Source organism: Arachis hypogaea, chromosome 15 (assembly GCF_003086295.3).
Source record: "Arachis hypogaea cultivar Tifrunner chromosome 15, arahy.Tifrunner.gnm2.J5K5, whole genome shotgun sequence".
NCBI classification, from domain to species: Eukaryota; Viridiplantae; Streptophyta; class Magnoliopsida; order Fabales; family Fabaceae; genus Arachis; species Arachis hypogaea.
The window spans coordinates 7,194,592-7,214,651 of record NC_092050.1 but is presented as its reverse complement, the minus strand read 5'-3'; the positions used below and the strand labels follow the sequence as shown (position 1 = coordinate 7,214,651).

At 30.3% G+C, this 20,060-nt stretch overlaps 2 protein-coding genes and 1 long non-coding RNA gene across 4 annotated transcripts; 2 read left to right on the top strand and 1 right to left on the bottom strand.

The window, feature by feature from the left end:
- The first annotated feature begins 335 nt into the window (after positions 1-335).
- On the top strand, positions 336-7,279 carry LOC112748390 (peroxidase 51). The gene is made up of 4 exons (XM_025796618.3): positions 336-681; positions 773-973; positions 1,065-1,230; positions 6,699-7,279. The coding sequence occupies exons 1-4, from the start codon at positions 472-474 to the stop codon at positions 7,100-7,102; spliced, it is 981 nt and encodes a 326-aa protein (XP_025652403.1). The 5' UTR covers positions 336-471; the 3' UTR covers positions 7,103-7,279.
- Positions 7,280-10,031: 2,752 nt separating this feature from the next.
- On the bottom strand, positions 10,032-12,641 carry LOC112748389 (scarecrow-like protein 32). Its single transcript, XM_025796617.3, has one exon. The coding sequence runs from the start codon at positions 11,923-11,925 to the stop codon at positions 10,417-10,419; it is 1,509 nt and encodes a 502-aa protein (XP_025652402.1). The 5' UTR covers positions 11,926-12,641; the 3' UTR covers positions 10,032-10,416.
- A 4,416-nt stretch (positions 12,642-17,057) lies between these two features.
- On the top strand, positions 17,058-19,712 carry LOC112746862 (uncharacterized). Of its 2 annotated transcripts, XR_003174650.3 has the most exons (5): positions 17,058-17,251; positions 17,759-17,954; positions 18,401-18,516; positions 19,076-19,157; positions 19,344-19,712. It is a non-coding gene; the product is annotated as an uncharacterized lncRNA (long non-coding RNA). The 2 variants fall into 2 exon arrangements; XR_011872934.1 differs by lacking the exon at positions 18,401-18,516.
- Positions 19,713-20,060: the final 348 nt, after the last annotated feature.

Below are 20,060 nucleotides of genomic sequence, written 5' to 3'. Positions count from 1 at the left end.
ATTGCATAAGGAAATAAAAAAAAAACCTATACAAAAATCAAACAAACTCAAAAAATGCTCTTATTTAAAAAAGAGTGTTACGGATATATATATTCTATCTTTTAAACTTTTGAAATGAGTGGTTTTATGACATGTTATTTTTTCTTAGTTTCACGGAGTTCTTTTACCCCTCTCTTTTTTTCTAGGTTTGGCTGGTAGTTATTTGTGTCCCTTTCAAAGTAGAGTATGTACCTATCATTCTTCTATTATTATTCATTCTAATTTCTAAACGCACTTTATTGCTGTAAAACCAAAAAGTTTAATAGAATAATAATATTTTATTACAACTGGCTCGTGACCCCGACAATTTTATAGGCAGTATAATATATGCTCCCTTTCCCCTAAACTTTTCCACTTTAGCTATAATTTCACTCTCCCACTCTGCAAAATATCTCTGCATTTTTCTTATACTTCTACCTCCCACAGAGAAAAATGTCCCAGCTTAATAATGTTCTACTTGTGTGGTTTCTCTTATTAAGTGTTGCACATGGTACTTCAGCTCAGCTAAGTCGACACCATTATGCAAAAATCTGCCCCAATGTTGAGAACATAGTCAGAGATGCAGTTAAGAAGAAGTTCCATGAAACATTTGTCACTGTCCCTGCTACCATTCGCCTCTTCTTCCATGATTGCTTTGTGAGGGTAAGTAGGTAAATGAACAATTAATTACTGCATGCAATTTGTAGTAAAATGTTAAAAGTAAAGAAGTAAATGTGTGATATATATGTGACAGGGTTGTGATGCTTCAGTTTTGGTAGCTTCGACTCCAAACAACAAAGCAGAGAAGGATCATCCTGACAATCTCTCACTGGCCGGAGACGGCTTTGACACGGTGATCAGAGCAAAAGCAGCCGTGGATGCTGTCCCTCTCTGCAGAAATAAAGTCTCATGCGCAGATATTCTTACCATGGCAACCCGTGATGTTATTTCACTGGTTCGTTGGTTCCTTGGCTTCATCATATAACTTTAATTAATATTTTGGAAATTGAATAGTTAATTGCATTGTTGGTCGTGTTTAATTTCAGGCTGGTGGACCGTACTATGAGGTAGAGTTAGGGAGATATGATGGGTTGAAGTCAAGGGCTTCAGATGTGAATGGGAAGCTGCCGCAGCCAGGGTTCAACTTGAACCAGCTCAATTCACTCTTCGCCGCAAACGGCCTTACCCAGACAGATATGATTGCTCTTTCAGGTAATGCGCGTGCATTACACTCTCCTAACCACGAGCAGAATTTATTATTTTTGATTGGCAGTTAATTATCAATATTTAAAAATAAAAAAAAATAAATAAGTTCTGACCTTTTGATATGCAGATATTTAAATTATTAAAAAATTTAAAAATATATTTAAATTCTTTAATATTTTCAAAATTTGGACATTAATTTTTCACATTCACTTAGTCTGAGGGACTGACATACCCAACAAAAAAAATCAAACCTGGTTATACCAAAAAAATGTTTAAAATGGAACAACTTAAATTTTGAAATCGATGTGTCCAAATTTTAAAAAATTAGGAATATAAATATATTTTTAAATTTTCAGAAATTTAAATATTTACAAATAAAAAGTTAGAGATCAATTTATTTTTTTAATTTTAAATATAAATTAAAAATATGTTATTAAATTATTATATTACAAAAATTAAATTAATGACTAAAAAGCTGAGCAAAAATAACAAATTCTATTTATTCTTTAACATTTCTAATCAAATAATTGTCAACACCACCACGCATGTGACACAATAATTTCCCTTCCCCTTAATAACGTTTAAGTTTGAAATTTTTTTGAAAATATAATAAATAAAAGAAAAGGGTCAATTTGAATAAGTTTATAAATAATTTTTTTAATTTTTAATTTATAAAATATTATAATATTAATATTTAATGTAATTTTTAAAATTAAATTGTAATTTTTTAAAAAATTATTTAAATACTTATAAAAAAATTTAAAATAATTTTTTATAATAAATATTATTATTATTTTTTTTAAATAAATATTTTTAAAATTAAAAAATTAAATATAAAATAATTTATTTTAATATAAATACTACTATTCTAGTAATTCGGGCTAGATGTTACATTGAGACGAGTGATTTTTAATACATTGATCGTTGATATGTATAACTCAACGTGCCTGCCAAGCATCTTCAATAATCAAATTTAAACATTGGGTTAACCACAAAAACCGTCTCTAAGTTAATTCTAATAAAATTGTATTCGAATTTTACAATCAACAAAAATATTTTTAAATAATTTAAAAATACGATAAAAATATCTAACAATAAATATATATTTTTAAAAAATGTCTGAGAGATTAAATTTTAATACGATTTTTCATAAGTATAACTAAAAAAATGAGATATTATTATTTTTAAAATTTGGTGACTTTTTTGCTAAGTATATATTTTTTTTAATGATTTTTTAAAATATTATTGGTTATTGACAAAAAAATTACAAAAAATATATACTTAACGAAAAATCACCAAATTTTAAGGATAATAATATCTCATTTTTCTAATCATAGTTATAAAAAAATGCATCAAAATTCAATCTCTCATGTATTTTTTGAGAAATACATATTTAATGTTAGATAATCTTGCAAAAAATCTAACATTAAATATATATTTCTCAAAAAATACATTAGAGGTTGAATTTTGATGCAATTTTTTACAAGTATGATTAAAAAAATAATATATTATTATTTTCAAAATTTAGTAATTTTTTGACTAAACCACCAAAAGTAACCATAAAAGATTAATTCGCTGACAAAAGTAACCATAGAAGATCATAATTCTTTATATATCCAAAATTGATTAGTTCTGTTAGACAAAAATAACCACAGTCACAAGCTATATTCTCATAGCTTTGATTTCACCTTTAATCTTCTTCTTAACCTTCATGGCCATGTTAACATTCCTCTCCCTGTGGTCTATTAGAGCATCGTCACATACTCACATCTTGATTAGCAACACCACATTCATGCTCATTGAGTATTCTAATCAAACACCTTGCCAAACTTTGCTATCTCCCATCAATTTCATCAACCCAAACAAAATAATTGCAATCTTGACTCTACAGAAGCCAAAAAATCGAAATATCACAGATGCAGAGGAACCCCATACTTGTCTAACTATCATAAATAATGTTCCATACCTTTGAAGAGGGGCAACGAATAAACCATCTTCCAGAATTAGTAACCGTCAAAGATTCCAACAAGACAACATACTCACCTAGTGACATCTTTCATCCAGAATTTTCTTCTTCTTCATCTTCGAATGTGAAGTTCGTGAAAATTTGCTTTCTTCACTTGTAGTTACTTCTCTCCTTGACTTTGGTCGAATTCTATGAGAATAAATTAATTCAGGGTTCTCCTGTGGAGTAGTTCGGAACGATGGATGATTGTATTCGGGTATGATTTTATCCTGCAAAAATTGGGTTTCAACTAAGAAGAACAAAGAAAATTATCTACGTATGCCACTCTGTTAAGGCTACATCAAGCTTGGCTATTTTTAACAAACGGAGCTAATCAATTATGGGCATTTGAGGAATTATGATCTTCTATAGTTACTTTTGTCACCAAATCAAATCTTTTATGGTTACTTTTGGTGATTTAGTCGTAATTTTTTACTAAGTATATATTTTTTCTTATTTTTTAAAAGTATTATTGGTTATTAACAAAAAAATTACAAACAAATATACACTTAACGAAAAATCACTAAATTTTAAGGATAATAATATCTCATTTTTATAATTATTTTTGCAAAAAATTGAATCAAAATTCAATCTTTAAGAGATTTTTTGAAAAAATATATTTATTGTTGGACACTTTTTATCGTATTTTCAAATTATTTAAAAATATTTTTGTCGATAATAAAATTCAAATGTATTTTTGTCCATATTTAAATAATTCAAAATTATTTTTGGTGATTAACCCTTTAAACATTCTTTAATTTTGTATACTTATAACGATCTTCCAAAGCATAGATGTGAAAAGTTTGCGTCATGTCATATTTTATTATCATATAGATTATAGAAATATTAGGTAACACTTTTTTCTTATTTTTGCGCGACATTTGAACAAACATTAACCAATATTAGCCTTTTAATATTTTAGATTTTTTTTAAATAAATAAAATAAATATTTTATTTATAGATATAAATTATTTAAAATGTTTTATCAGATTTGTGCAACATGTTTTATCTTACTTACAGTGTAAATGAGATATACATATCTCGTTTATACTGTAAATGAGATAAGACACGTCAGTAAGTACACGTATTGTATACGTGATTTGACGCGTGATTTATCTCGTTTACATATAAACAAGATAAGGCTTAAACGCGCCTATACAAATAACTCGTTTACAAGTAATAAGATAATGCACATACTTTTCATTTCTCTCTTTGTCGCACATTTTGTTGATATTTAAATACAAAGTAACGCTTACTAATATCCGAGATTCTATCGGAGAACGACATGAAAATTTCAAAGACAACCATCAGTAAATTGCCTGCAACGCACATGGTGCTTTAACTGATCTGACTCCACAACTTGGTACTTAACACTTCTCTAAATACTATAATTCTTCATGCCTTGCATGACTGTTTCTCTGTTTCTAAATCTGTGACCAACCCTAAATTCCACATCGCCTTCTATGTTGTAATCGTCTGCACCCATATTGAAAAATGGAGTTACCTCGAGTATCGCGTCCAAATCCAAAATATGATAGTAACTGGGTATAACTAGGGATGGCAAACGGGTCTAAACCCGCCGAATCGGCCTGCGTAACCCGCCAAACAAGGTGGGTCGGGTTGGAAAATTGAGACCGCCACACATCAAAAGCTCGCCTAATCCGCACCGCTTAAACCGTGTGCTTTAGCGGGGCGGGCTTCTCCGTCGGGCTTAGGTTTTTTTAAAGATGTTCTAATTTAGTGTTTTGGATTGTGTTTTACGTTTGATTGATTATGTTCTAAACTTGTAGATGTTTAATTATATATTTTCGACAATATTTATTTTACTTTGTACAATGTTGATTTTATTATTTTATTTCAAAAAACTTTGTTTATGATTATGATTATGTTTATTACATATTTATAATTATAAAGACTTTAATGTTTGTTAATTTAGAAATTATAATTTTTTTATATCTTTAGAAATTATAAATTTATTAAAATAACTGTGAAATTATATATATTATTTAATACTTTTTTGGGTAATTTATATTATTTAATAGTTAATAGTAAAAAAAAGAGAGATTTGGCAGATTTGGCCCACCAGCCCGCTATTAGACGGGGTGGGGTGAGATTTCAGGACCGTCTCATTAGTCGGGGCGGGACGGGCCAGCCCGCCAAAGGGCAAGATTTTGGCCGGGCGAGGCGGGTTTTCCCACTATTGCCACCCCTATAGGTATAATTGATAACTCTGGAATTGGTTGTGGAGCAAGCAAAATGTATCGAACTGATCCACCAACTAGAGTTTCTGATACGAATTCATCCTCGTCATCATCCTCAGAGGAACCACTTTCGTTGCTATCGGTGACATACTCTTTATCGAACTTCTCACCTTTCACGTCCACGTCTACCGCTGGTCTAGCACATTGCAGAGTAGTGGTGCAAGAGGTGGGTCATCATCCTAGATGAAATTCGAGTTGCCAAAATCATCACCCCCAACATCACAAACCTCCGCAGAAAACTCCATCACTTGTTGAATCATGATGCTCCCCCTAGACATCAAACACGAGGCGCACATGCTCATTGTCATTGAGTCAGAACAGACAAAATAGAAATACACCGTTTCTCATCGGTGCTAGCATCCTATACCTAGCTCTTCCAACCTGTTTTCTCTCATTACCACCGAGGTGCGTCAATATTAGACTCTTCAACTCATACAAAGAATCTGCTCTTCGAGTGCACTTCAAAATATGATTCTCATACTCAAATATAATTCCAATGTCACTGTTTCGCATGTGGTGGTTAGGATACAATATTATAACAAAAAGACTACCACCACTAGATATTTCTACTAAATTTATTGAAGAAACTGATGAAAAGAAAGATTGAGATGTTTATGGAGAATACTAATAGTTTGTCGATCCTTTTATAGCTAATTGAAATTTGTCATACTATAACTCGTTTACAGTGATAATATTTTAACTTAGCGTATATCTCGTTTACCGTGTAAATGAAATAAGTATGTGTATATCTCGTTTACACAATATACGAGATACGTGAAAGTGTCTCTTTTTCATGCATCACATGTCCTGATATGTGTACTCGTTAATGTGTCTTATCTCGTTTACAGTATAAATGAAATATACACATACTTATTTTATTTACATTGTAAATGAGATAAGACATGTTGTACAAATCAAATAAGCATGTTTTACACGCTAAATAATTTATATTCGTAAATAAAATATTTATTTTATTTATTTAAAAAAATCAGAATATTTTGGAGTTAAGCTCCAAAACGACGAATCTTAGAAATCACTTTAAGACATATAAACATTCTCCTATACAATAAGGAAGTCTATTTCTGATTCTGAATAAAAAAGATAAAAACTTTAGGGAAAAAAATTTCTTAATTCACATGCAATAAGGCCGGGCGAAATTAAGATGAAGAGTGTTGACGTGTTGCTATGTTGGTTGATTCACTTGGCAGGGGCTCACACCGTGGGGTTCTCTCATTGCAACAAGTTCAATAACAGAATCTACAATTTCAAGAGCCACACTAAAGTGGACCCCACACTCAACGACCTTTACGCCTCGCAGCTAAAATCTATGTGCCCGAGAAATGTGGATCCAAGGATTGCAATCGACATGGACCCAACAACACCACGGGCTTTCGATAACGCTTATTTCAAGAATCTTCAGAAGGGTATGGGCCTGTTCACCTCAGACCAAGTTCTGTTCATGGACCCAAGGTCCAAGCCTGCTGTGGAGGCTTTTGCTAGTAACAGCAAAACCTTCCACGCCAACTTCGTCGCTGCCATTACCAAGTTGGGCCGAGTTGGAATCAAGAATGCGCAAAATGGGAACATTCGTTCAGATTGCTCCATCATATGATTTTCAAGGAACAAAAGAACAAGATAGAATCTTTAAGGGGGTTGGTTAATCCGAGTATATGCTATGGGGGAGATTATTAATAATGAACAGAATAAGTTCATTAAGTTGCTTGTAAATCTATTTTATGTTGTGCTTAATCGTAACTGTTTAAATTTGTTAATGTCTTTATTGGCATCATCTTCTCCTGCGTTCCAATAGGGTGTCTTTATTTGTTAGATATATACTAAAATTAGTTATTAGTATAGAATATATATTAAAATATAAAATATATATTAAAAATAAATTAAACTACATATATATTTATATACATATGTATAATAATTGATTTGGACATTTATATTTAATATGTACATAATATTTTGAATTGATTATATAGAGGGTTTAATTTTTTTTTTTCATGACTGAGACTTGTATACTAGTGGCAAATCGATTTGCCTCTTAGATAGTGATATGGTCATAATAAATGAGATATAACTCGGTAAAATTCGTTACAAATTCGCTGCTTTATGAGCTATAATTCGGCACAATCCGTTACAGGTTCACTCATTCATGAGCTATAACTCGCACAATCCGTTATAAGCTCGTCCATTCATGAGCCATAACTCGGCTAAAAGTGTTCTCATCGTGACCAACGATGTAACAGCAGACGAATAAATAGACGTTGTCCGCTCTTTTATAACCGACCTTAATATTAAAAGCATAACGGACAAATAGCCGAGGATATAAGCAAGGTAAAGTATTCTTTTAAACTCACTGAAAAACTAGACATCATACTTATTTAAGCTTCGGAGTGCCTTTGTAGGTACACTCCTTCTCCTCTTCATTGCTCATACCTTCACACTTTAAGACAAAGAAAGAGCTTGGATTCGAGAGTTAAGCGCTCAGCCTCTGAGGACATAACTCGGTTGACACTCTTATTTCGCAAGGAACTACACCAATTCGATTCTCCGTAATAGCTCGGTTGTAGTCGAAAAGAAGAGTTTTTTAGTGTGTGTGAGTGGGTTAGTATGAGACTGTGAGTGTGCATGTGTATGAAAAAAAAAACAGTTAATTTCATTTTTTTTAACTTGCTAGTTTTTCACTTTTTCTGTTTGAATCGCTACATTTTTCCGTGACGTTTTTTCTTTGGAGTTTTTGTCAAGACATTTTTCTTTTGGGGATCTCAACTTTAGTGAACAATTTTTTGGTCAACATTAAGGATCATATGACGACAAAAGTCATTCAATTCCATTGGAGAATATTGAATCCGCATTGTTGTTCTTTTTCTGTTTACGGCATCCTAATTAGACATACATCTAATGGGTTATTTTTAATTACCCTTTTCAAGATTGTATATTTTTGTTCTCACATCTAAGAGAATAAACTAAAAACTTTGCAAGGGTAAGCTCGTCAATATATAGTATATACTTATTTCATATTTATGCCATACTTTCAAGAATCAAGATATAAAAACTCTTACAAATATAACATTCCATATAGATACTATATAATGAGAAATGTTAATTTTATCTCTCCTTTTGCGTGTTTCAAATGCACATTTTATTCAGTATTAAAAAAAAAAGAAATATCATGTAATTAATATTTTTTGTTTTTGTCTTACATTTAGATTAATATCAATTAGGAAAAGTATAGGTAGACAATGAAAATACTAAACAATGTGAACAATGGATATATCAGATGTTTAATTCACTAGATGTATGGATATTTATTTTAATATTAAGATTTAAGTGGGTAATTTGGGGTGTATAGTGTTTTTACTTTATTGGACAAATTTTAGAGCCTATTATTTACATTATTCACAAAAGTCGTTGTCTACTTAACAAAGTCCAATCAATTAACTCTCTATTTCTTTTACTAAAAGGGTTGGTCATCTTTTTGTATTCTTTTAAGAGTTTAATTTTCATGTAAAATACTTTTATATAATCGTATAATTACAAATGTTTGTTTGAAATCAATGTAAAAGATAGTTATTTTTATTAATGTAATATTATATGATTGGATGCACGTATAAAATGATTTTACATTGACAATATATCAAAATTAAATTCTTCTTTTAAAAAATAAATTTATTGTTTTTTTTTCCTTATATATAATTTAAGATTCCAGAAATGGAAGTTTAAATTCAAGATGTAATGGAAGTTATATAAATAACGTTTTTCTGTTATAACCCTAGTTGCAACAAAAAGCAATGCCTTATATCACGTATATGTTTGCAATTGCACCAAAGCCGCGGTGAAAAAAATTCGTTGTAAAATGTTGTTTATACATTCAGTTACACTCAACACAGCGGAATTGCTTCTAGCTCCGCAACGAAGATTATTTGATTGGTAATCAAGAAGATTCAAGACTCAGGAGCCATCTTCCACATCCATCAAAAATAAAGTGGTGCCATTATCAACCGTCTACATCAGAATTTATTATTAAAAAAAGTTATTTATACACTAAAATGAGTTACTAAATTAATCATTAATGTATTTGTGTATAAATATATATATAATTTAATTTATTTTTAATATATATTTATATTTTAACATATAATTTATATTAATAGCTAATTTTAAAAACTGATATATAATTATCCATCTGATATATAGTTTAGGAAATCGAGATAGCATCTAGGCAGAAAAGCGAAGCAAGACAAATAATCATAACAAATCTATTATAGCAGCACAGTTATATAGTAACTTAAAATTGAAATTAGGAAAAGTCTAGAGACCCAGCAACTTTGTTAAATTCTGGACAGCATGTGACCAGCAAAAAAAAAGGAGCTATTGGATGAAATTTTACACCAATCTCACACCATTAAAACTATCATTGATGGCTACAAATCACAAAAATTGTTGGCCCCTAGCATTCTATGAGAAACTACCTTAAGTGATGGAAGCACAGTACCCTTATTAGGTTGAAATTGGAGAACTAATAGAGATAATGTTCAAAGAGTTATTAATTATATGTTCTTAACTAGAGAAGAGTAGTAACATTTAGCATTCATCATATCTAAGTTTTTGAAATTAAAACACAGCGTTATCAATGACAACCTAACTGATACGATGATAAAGATAAAGAGTGAATGATACAAGAAGACATAATTTCTTGCTACCTACTGAATTACTACTATAAGATAAACTAAATGTATACTATCTATAATCTAAAATTTAAAAGAAAATAAAAAATCTCACCTACTCCCAGAAATACAATGTAGAAGGAATAAGAATCTATAGAAGAAAGAAAAAAGAAAAAAAAACTAATAGTACATCATTAAGAAACATTCATGATTGAAGATTGAAGCTTTATTACTGATAAGATTACAGATACTAAGCAGGTAACCAAGCTGAAGCAAAGATAACATTATGGCCTTTCCAAGTGAGAAGAAGATTGTCATCTTCCTTCTTAACACCCCAACCAGCAGCATGTTCATCCAGCATCCCCTTCACCTCCGAAATCGATTCGTCGCTGAATCCAATCCCATGGAAGCTCGCATTCCTCATCCTTTGCTCCCACTTGCTCTTGGGCTCAACCCTCTCCACCCTCTCAGCCCCTTCATGCGCTATCACGTTCTCAATCTTCCAACATATGTCAGCTTCATACCACTGCCTTTGCTTGCTGCCTCGAGGAAGGAACGTGTCCACCGTGTCGTACGGTATCCACAGATAATTGAACGCAGACCTAAGCCTACACACCAAGTTATTTGATATCAAATCCACGTCCTCATCTACCAAAACCATAATTGTAGGTTCCAAACTCCGAACCGCCTTAAGAAACATTGACCGCAATGATGACGATGAAGATGAAGGAGATGACGAAGAAGAAGAGTAATCATGAACAATAAAAGGATTTAAATTCGAATCTGTTTCATGATGATGAACTAGTGCAGTTTCATCGGGAATGTAATGAAGCATCATGTGACAGTTAATAACCAAAGCTTCGTTTGGACGATGACCTTCTGCAACGGAAACTATATGTTGCACTCTCAGGTGTTCGATCAAAGAGGCGAATCCATCAGCGTAACTCGAAGAAACAACGCTGAATTCCATGACCACGTTCTTCGACCTAGCGAAGTTGACCAACTTCGCGCCTAATTCCTCGTAAGAAAGATCGAGTAATGGAGGGATATTGATGTTACCTTCTCTGAAGGCGGCACCGGGAACCGTGAGCTTGATTACAGGAGGCACCTCGTGGCGGCCAGCGATGGCGTCGATCAGCGTCGGGATCTGCATGCAGTGCGTCAAGCTCAAATCCACGATGTGGATCACCGAGAACCCTTCCGTGGCTTCTAAAATGGCGGCGTTGGCGGCGGTGAACCCGAACCTGTGCCATGGAGTGAGGTCAACGAAGTTTGCCAGCTCGATGACAGAGAATCTGTGCGTTTCGATGGCGAGGCTGTTACGGTTAGCAGCGGCGTCAGCTACAGCGGCGAGCATCTTGCAGCTTCCAGTATTCGCGGCGCGTGCGGTTAGGGCTCTGAGGAAGCTTCCGGCGAGTCGCTGATTGGAATCGCCGTCAGGTGGAGCTATGTTGTTTAGAACCCAGAGAATCTGCTGAGCGAGGGTTACGTCGTTGGTTTCAATAGCGTTGGCGCAGTGAACAAGTAACTGTTCCATGCAAGTGGCGTCACCGAAGGTGGTGGAAGTAGGTAGTGACTTAGGTGTAGGGAAAGCAGGCCAGGGCCTAGTCCTAGGAATTTGTTGGTTCTTGTTCATAATATTATTATTATTATTATTAGGATTTGAAAATGAAAAGTTGTATTGGTGCAAAGGTGGTGGTATTTTTGTGGTGAATTGCGTCATTGAAGAGTTAGAGAAGGTAGTGAGTGTATATTGCATTGTAGAGAGAAAGAAAACAAAAGGAATTGAAGCGTGGAATAATTAAGGGGGAAATCAGAGGGTAGTAGCAGGGGAAAAGGGGGAAAGTGACCTGACTAGTAGTACTGTAGTAGTGTGTGTTGGGAAACGAACCAATATCTTGTGGGTTTGAATTAGACATGTCATGAAGGTTTAATTTTTTGGTGAGGATGTTATGTTATCCCTTGTTCATCCGAAAAAGAGACTGGTCACTGGTGATGATGATCGTGGTGGGATAGACGACTCTACTCCCAAGAAAACAAGTGTAGGCCTAAAGTCAAAGTGTGTGGGAGAAAGAGAAGGCTGTGTTTAATTTTGGTGAGGACAACAAGCAGAAGCAGAAGCAGAAGGTATTCATGGGTGGCTAGAAAAGAGAGTCGCCGTGGTTGAGGAATAGAGGAAGGCATGTGAAGCAGCCGGCCAGGGTGTTGTCTCTATGTGGGAGTTGGAAATTGTCATGTAGTGAAGGACACCCAAGTGTGGGGGATTTAATTTCAAGCAGTTAACTTGTTGGCTCACTCACTCAATCACGGGCTAATGCTTTCATATATCTCTCTCTCTCTCCCCCATGGCCTACCAGATATGGTGCCAATCATACAATTTTCATTAGCAAGCTGCTCCGATCCTTCATTCTTCATTCATTTCTTACTTCAACAACCCTTTTTATCATATAACCGATAATAATTTTCTTCATTTTCCAAATTGAGGCCTCATAGTTGGAGAGTCATGAAAATACTAAAAGTTTAAGTTTATTGGGAAGACACATCAATGTTTATATTTTTAATATAATTTTTTGGTAAGAATTTTTTTGAATTTGTTTTATTTTTGTATAAGGTTTTTTTATTTTTTATTTTTGTCTTATGCTATTTTTTATTTTTAGATTTTATTAAGATTGAACTCTTGATCTTTTAAACATAAAAATTTAAAATTATGTTATGAAATTGCTTTTTTTTTAAATTTAAACTGATAGAAGAAAACAATATGAATGATTATATTTTTGATAATTATGTTAGATATATACTAAAATTATCTATTAAAATTAACTATTGATATAAAATATATATTAAAATATAAAATATAAAATATACATTAAAAATAAATTAAATAATATATATTTATATATAAATATATAATAACATTTTAATGTCAACATTAAAAGATAGGAAGTCATTCAGATAAAGATGCCTAAAATATTTTTTTTTAAAGATGTTTTTCAGTAATTAAAATTAACATATATAATCGATTAAATCATATTATTTTTGTCAAAATTAGGCTAGACAAATTGATTTAAGGTCAAAAATAGTGAATCAAATCTTGAACTGGTCTAAATTAATATTATTATTTTTTTATAAAAAATGACTACAATACTCTTATTTTATATATATATATATATATATATATATATATATATATATATATATATATTCTAAACCTAACCCTAAACCCTAAACCCTAAACCCTACGATAGAAAAATAAAGGACTAAAATTTAGAATTCTCAAAATTAATATATATAATAGAAGTATTTTAGTCATTTTTTATAATAGGATATTATAGTCATTTTTTATAAAAAATAATATTAATTTAGACCAATTCAAAATTTGATTAACTATTTTTTGGTCAAATTAATGTGTCTAATTTTAACAAAAATAATACGATTTAATCGATTATATATGTTAAATTTTAATTATTAAAAAATATCTTTATAAAAAGACGTTTTGAACGTATTTATGTGAGTGGCTCCTAAAAGATACTACCAGCATAGCTACATAGACTAATCATAAAGTAAGGGGAAGAGAAACTAAACATGCACTGATTTATTCGATTTCTTTTTTTTTTCTTTTAACATGCATCAATTTATGATTTTTGTAACTATTTATATGAACATGCTTTTATATGAATACGAATAATTTTTTTTCTTTTATATGCAATGTCTTATTTTATTTCTTTTTTTTCTTTTAACATGCATCAATTTTTTTTCTTGTGTATTATTATATGCATGTATCCAATGAATTCCTAGAATGAATACGAATAATAGTTATATTAAAAAGAATTTGGTTGCTTAATAATATCTCTTAAAAGCTAAGCACTAGTTAACATATTTTAAGAAAAACATAAAAGATTATTTGAAGTCCAATATGTTTAATAAAAAAATATAAAAAGTTGATCAACATTTGTTCAAATATAACCCAAATGCAAGGAAAGAGTAGTATTAACTGCTAAACATTTCTAAACTTCTAAACATTTCTAAACTTCTAACTGAGACGGTTTTCTAAGTTATTATTAATATATTGGAATATATATCAATATTTTCTTATTAAAAACCTTAATTTTATGCTCTTAAAATGTAGGTATGGATAAGAAAACCTCGAAAGAGTTATAATTATTCATTATTGTATCAAGTATCAACCTAGTAGCTATTAATTGTGATTGTTAATGGCGGCTAAAAACTAATCTATGGGACAGGAATGATCCAAACATCTTTTCATTTGTTCTTTTATATATATTTATAAATGTGGATTTGAGATTAACATAATGAATCTCTCGGGAAATTAATTATTTTTAAAAGTACAATTTTTTTGTTTTACTGAACCAACTTTTCTAATTAATAATGAATCTAAAGTCTGATTTGATATTTGCTGATTTTTTATTTTTTAATTATATATATTCTTTATTTACGTTTTACACAATAAAATAAGATTCCGTTTCTTCAACAATGTCTAGAGTCTACCTGATAATATAAATATATAGCATAATAGGACATAAAGTTACATAGACATGTCTATATATTAACCACTAATGACATGCACATATATCAACAGTATGAATCAGAACAGAAATGATAAATTAAATTAAGAATGTTTGGGAGAAAATGATGAAATTTGTATGTTATATATAAATATAAAGCTAGAGCAATTAGTTTGGTGGCTTCTTATTATTAATGGATAATTTAAATATATATAAAAATATCATATCAATAATATATAAATTAAAATACATAATTTTTTAGTTTAATAATATATACGGAAGTACTTAAAGAGTACTGTATTTATATTTAATTATAAAAATATTATTGATATGATATTTTTATATATATTTAAATTATTCATTAATACTTCTACTCAGTACACAAAAAATTAATATAATGCTTAAAAGTAAAGCAAAAATAAAAAAGAAAAGGTATTTATCACTTAAAATTTTTCTTTTATAAAATGGATAGTTAGAAGGTTAATATTTTTACCGTAAAAAATAAAAAAAATAATTAATGTTGGTTAAAAAGTAAAGTAAAAAATATTAGTTACTCAGTATTTCTTTTTAAACATATCCAAAAAAAAAAGAAAAATTAGACTCCATACAATTCCAAAATAACAAACATTAAGATTAGGATATTAACAGGGCAAAATGGGTGAGGTGCCTCCTTACATCCGTCTTGCCTTCATTCTTGTCGTGGATAATATTGTATTTTTTTTATCAGTGGATAATATTGTATTTCACCTATATTTTCTACCTCTTCAAACTTCTCACGAGATTAATCTCCGCATTTATATGGAAATTTTTAATGATGAAACTTTTATGAAAAGAATTAAAAAAATCACTCATAAGATATTCAAGTAAAACTTATCTAGAACATAAAGTAATAAAAATTTAACTGAGGTGAAAACAAAATAGCACATCATGTTTTTTCGATAATTTAAGTCTTAACACAAATTTGATTCTAAATTAGGATTTGGTTTATATATAGTGTTAAAAAAAATAAGTTAAAAACTATATAACGATGCTACGAAGTACGAATATTTGTCGAATATATTTTAGACACTGATATTTTTCACATTCATCTAATACAAGTGTTTGTTATGTTTAACCGTATCTTAATAAAAAATAAAAAATAAAATTTCATACACATTTGAACACATCTCAAAATTTTACAACACTTGTCAAAAAGAATATTGTAATAAGTTGTCCAGCCAAAATTGTAACCATATATGCATCTCTTTGCAGTGTGGTTGTGCATCAATCATCACCACATGATACTGATATACACCATAAATGGTCAGACATCATATCTCCTCAAATACTGGACCATCAATATTGCAATAAGACTCGGAGAAACTTTTGTACATAAGAACAACAAAATGGTCCTTGCCTCTTTTAATAATAACTTATAAACCGAAGGAAGAGCAAATATAAACACGGATCTGTTTTAGACACTCGAATCGATGTTAATTATTATACTAAAAGTTTCATTCCATTGTATAAAGTTACCCCTGTATATGTTTTGGTTGTCTAATAAAGACTATGTTAAAAGAATCATACTAAAAGTTTCATTCAATTGTATAAAGTTATCCCTGTATACGTTGATTTGGTTGTCTAATAAGTAATAAAGACTATGTTAAAAGAATTATACTAAGACGAATATATGAGAATCCGTGGTCGATGTTGTTTGGTATATATACATCGTCGTTTTCCACTTGTGATTGGTCCCCGTTACCTTTATTAATATGAAAATCCAGATGAGAACGTTTAGTCCTTACAGTTTTATGTAGCACATATATGTATTCCTAATTTACTATTCTGTCTAGGGAATACTACAATTATTCTTTAAACATTCTTCAATCATTCTCCTTTTCACTTAGTCACTCACAAACAGACAGATAGATATAAATATTTAAATAGTATTGTTTCTGTCATTATACTGTGTGGCCTTATCCAGTAGGACCAGCTGAGCAATTTTGAATGCTACAAAGAATAGCATCTTACATGCAATGACAAACTGCTATTACAAGTGTATGTCAGCTCGTACATCTGTATATCTATGTCTTCTATCTCATGATCAGGAAATTTACTAATAACATTCCAACAATGTTAGCTCTTTCAACTATTCAAATAAACAACTATTATAATTGAATAATATTTTATTAAATTAATTATTTTTAAGTACATTGTACACGTTATGGTGACTATTATTATAGTAATTATAATAGTTATACGCTTTTGATGAGATTTTAAAATATTAATAAAATAAAAATAATATTTTTTAATAGTTAAAACTTTTTAATTTAAAAATATAAATAAAAAATTACAAAAATATAAAAAAATTTGATTTTATTTTAATAATACTTTTATGTCGTCCAGCAGCTCGTCTCTCAGTATCGTCATTCTCCGCGTCATCCATCTCAACAACCTCGTCCTTCCCAGTAACGTTGTTCTCCATCGTTCTCAATCTCTCCACCATTATCAACATCGTGATGCTCCGTCATGCTTAGTCTCTCTGCCCTGTAGCTGCATCTTCCAATGGAGTCTCAATCTCAAGTATGATTTGTTCTTTTTTTTGTTGTAATTCTTTATTTATTCTAAACTTTAAATTCTATTGTTAAATTTTTAAGCCTTAGAGTTTCTTATTTTTTAATTATATTTTTAAATTTTGTTTGCTTATCATAATTTGTTGTTATGATTTTAATTTTTTATGTTATTTTTAATTATTCCAACATTAGGATTTTCAATTTTTTTCAAGTCTGTTTGTAAATTTAATATGTAGTACTATGAGAAGGATAACTAATCGGTAAAGAGATAATGTAACCATTTTTCTCCTTTTATGTTCATCAGGTTTCACTTTTGGCAATTATAATATCAAACGGTGGTAACAGATACTATTTCAATTTTAATGGTCAAAGTTATGACCACTTAGCATTTTTTACTGTTCTTAATTCTTAACGTTTATCTTTGGTCTTTAGTTCCTTAAGTACTCTGCCTTGGTATTTAAAACTGAATAATGTTCATATTGTAGCTCAAACTTATGGTTTTAACTTGACTTAACAGGTACTTAAATGAATAAAAACTTTTCTCAAAGATGCTAGAGTTGTCGAAAGGATGCATATGCAGCTGATGACCGTAAAAATGTAACGGGAGAAGATGAAAAGAGTACATATTTAGGAGAAGAGTCTTTGAGTGACAAAGAGCCTTTATAAGCGTTGGAAAACATTACATTTCCCTTGCCTACAAATTATAAGCCTTGGTAAGTTGTCAACAAGTAATAGTGTCCAGACAAAAGATTTTGGTCATAGTTATCATAACCGCGAATCGGTAATTAATTCGGTTATACGACTAGGTCACTGGGCTGATTTATCCAGTTGATCCGGTCATAATTAAATAAAAATATAAAATTATAAAAAAGTTAAAATTTAAAATACATGTTTTACAAATATATTAATAACAATCAAGTATCAAATCTTAGATATAATTTATGATGCAAAAGAGATAATAAATTAGTCAATAGTACAAAATACTTTCTCAATTTAAATGAATAAGAGAAAAAAAATATAACACAGTCAATATATCAAAATTTGGTATCCATGTGAATATATGTTTAAAAAAATAAAAGTAAAAATAAAATTGATTCAAAGTTACTATATAATAATTTTTTTGTCATATGTAATAATAAGAAACATGTTGGCATATTAGCGAGGGAGGCGTTGCATGCCTGATGTCCCCTGTTTGAACCTTGCATCTCCTACTCTTGAAGTGGGCATGTGGAGCTCCTCTGGTAGTTCGGCGGCATGCGGATCTACAATGCACCGGTATGGGTCAACAACAATTTTAAACACGAATCCATCGTTTTTCAACGAATTTAACCATTGTTGATCGAATTAATTGTAAATCCGGTCTAAATTACTAATTGAACCAGTTAAATTATTGGTTCGATCCAAAAATCGATAAATTAGCCGGTACGGTCTAATTCTGATAATTATGATTTTGGTTATTTTTTAGAATATTTTTACATGCATGATCAATTAACCATTAATATCTTTTATTTTTTACAAAGAACAAAGGTTATAATGTGTACTTTCTTGCCTATTGATATTTATTTGCATAAAGTTTTACAATCGGAGTGGATTAAAGATAAATTCTTTAATAGCTTTGAATACATAAATCAATAGGCTCAAGTCTATGGCATTTTCAACAGAACTTGATTTTTTTCCCTAAAAATAAATATAATGGCTAAGTGATACCTCTATACAGATATACTGCATGCATATTATGTAATTATATGTCAATAGAGAGCGCTACATATATGAGATGCAAGTTATTAAAGAGCATTGTACTCACTGCAATTTAAAATTATTCATCTTTTTTCAGGAAAAGTAGTTGAAGATTCTTCATCTTTTCGTGATGAAAAGTTCATCTGGCCTGCAGTGAGGAAAGTTTACTTCAATCACTGGTGAAACATTTATTTATCTATTTATGATTATTTGGGCTCTTTGTATGTCATATTCTTATGTTTTTGTAAGATGATGTAAATATTTTCTTTTTCATGTTAATTAGTAGTTTTCATTATGTTGTTTAATGCCTTTTATTTTTTATCTTCCATTGTTAGATGCTAAAGTATCTATTATTTATAAAATAGGGGTCCTGATGAGTGATCTAGAGTCCAAAGGACGACCTCTATTTAGAGTGATAGTTGGTGGTGGTAAGCAGATTGGCTTCTACTCTAAGGAATGAGTTTGCTCCTGGATACATTTGTCTACACTAATATTTGATGTTTTTTATTACTACTTGATAGTAATAAAGCTGTCGTGTGATTGAATACACTGGTGAACTTGTTAGACTTCTCATAGCAAATGTTGACTGCAAAATTGCCTGTCCATCATAGGAATGACAAATGCACATTTATTATTACTCTTATCTTATTATGCTTATTTTTTTTATTATTGTTGTTATAATCTTGTATGAATAATTTCACCTTACAAAGTTTGAAAGATAGCTATTTCATGAATTTTATCTCATTGGCCAAGCTCATCAATTAGGCATTTAGTGATATAATCTCATTTTTTAATTAAAGTTAACATGTTCGCTTGGTTCATTTATGTTCATACTGAAGAGCCAGTATCTTTTTACTCCAAAAAAGTCAATTTAATCCCCTATACTAAAAATACATAATTAACTTTTGTAAAGGATAGATAGTGCTGAGATGTCAAGATATTGAGTTTAATTTTAAAAAATTATTATTAGATTATTACTTAAATATTATTATAAAATTTTTTAGCTAGAATATTTAAAAAAATGATATATAAATGTTGTGTAAGTCAATAATACAACATAATTTGTACAGAACACATTGTAC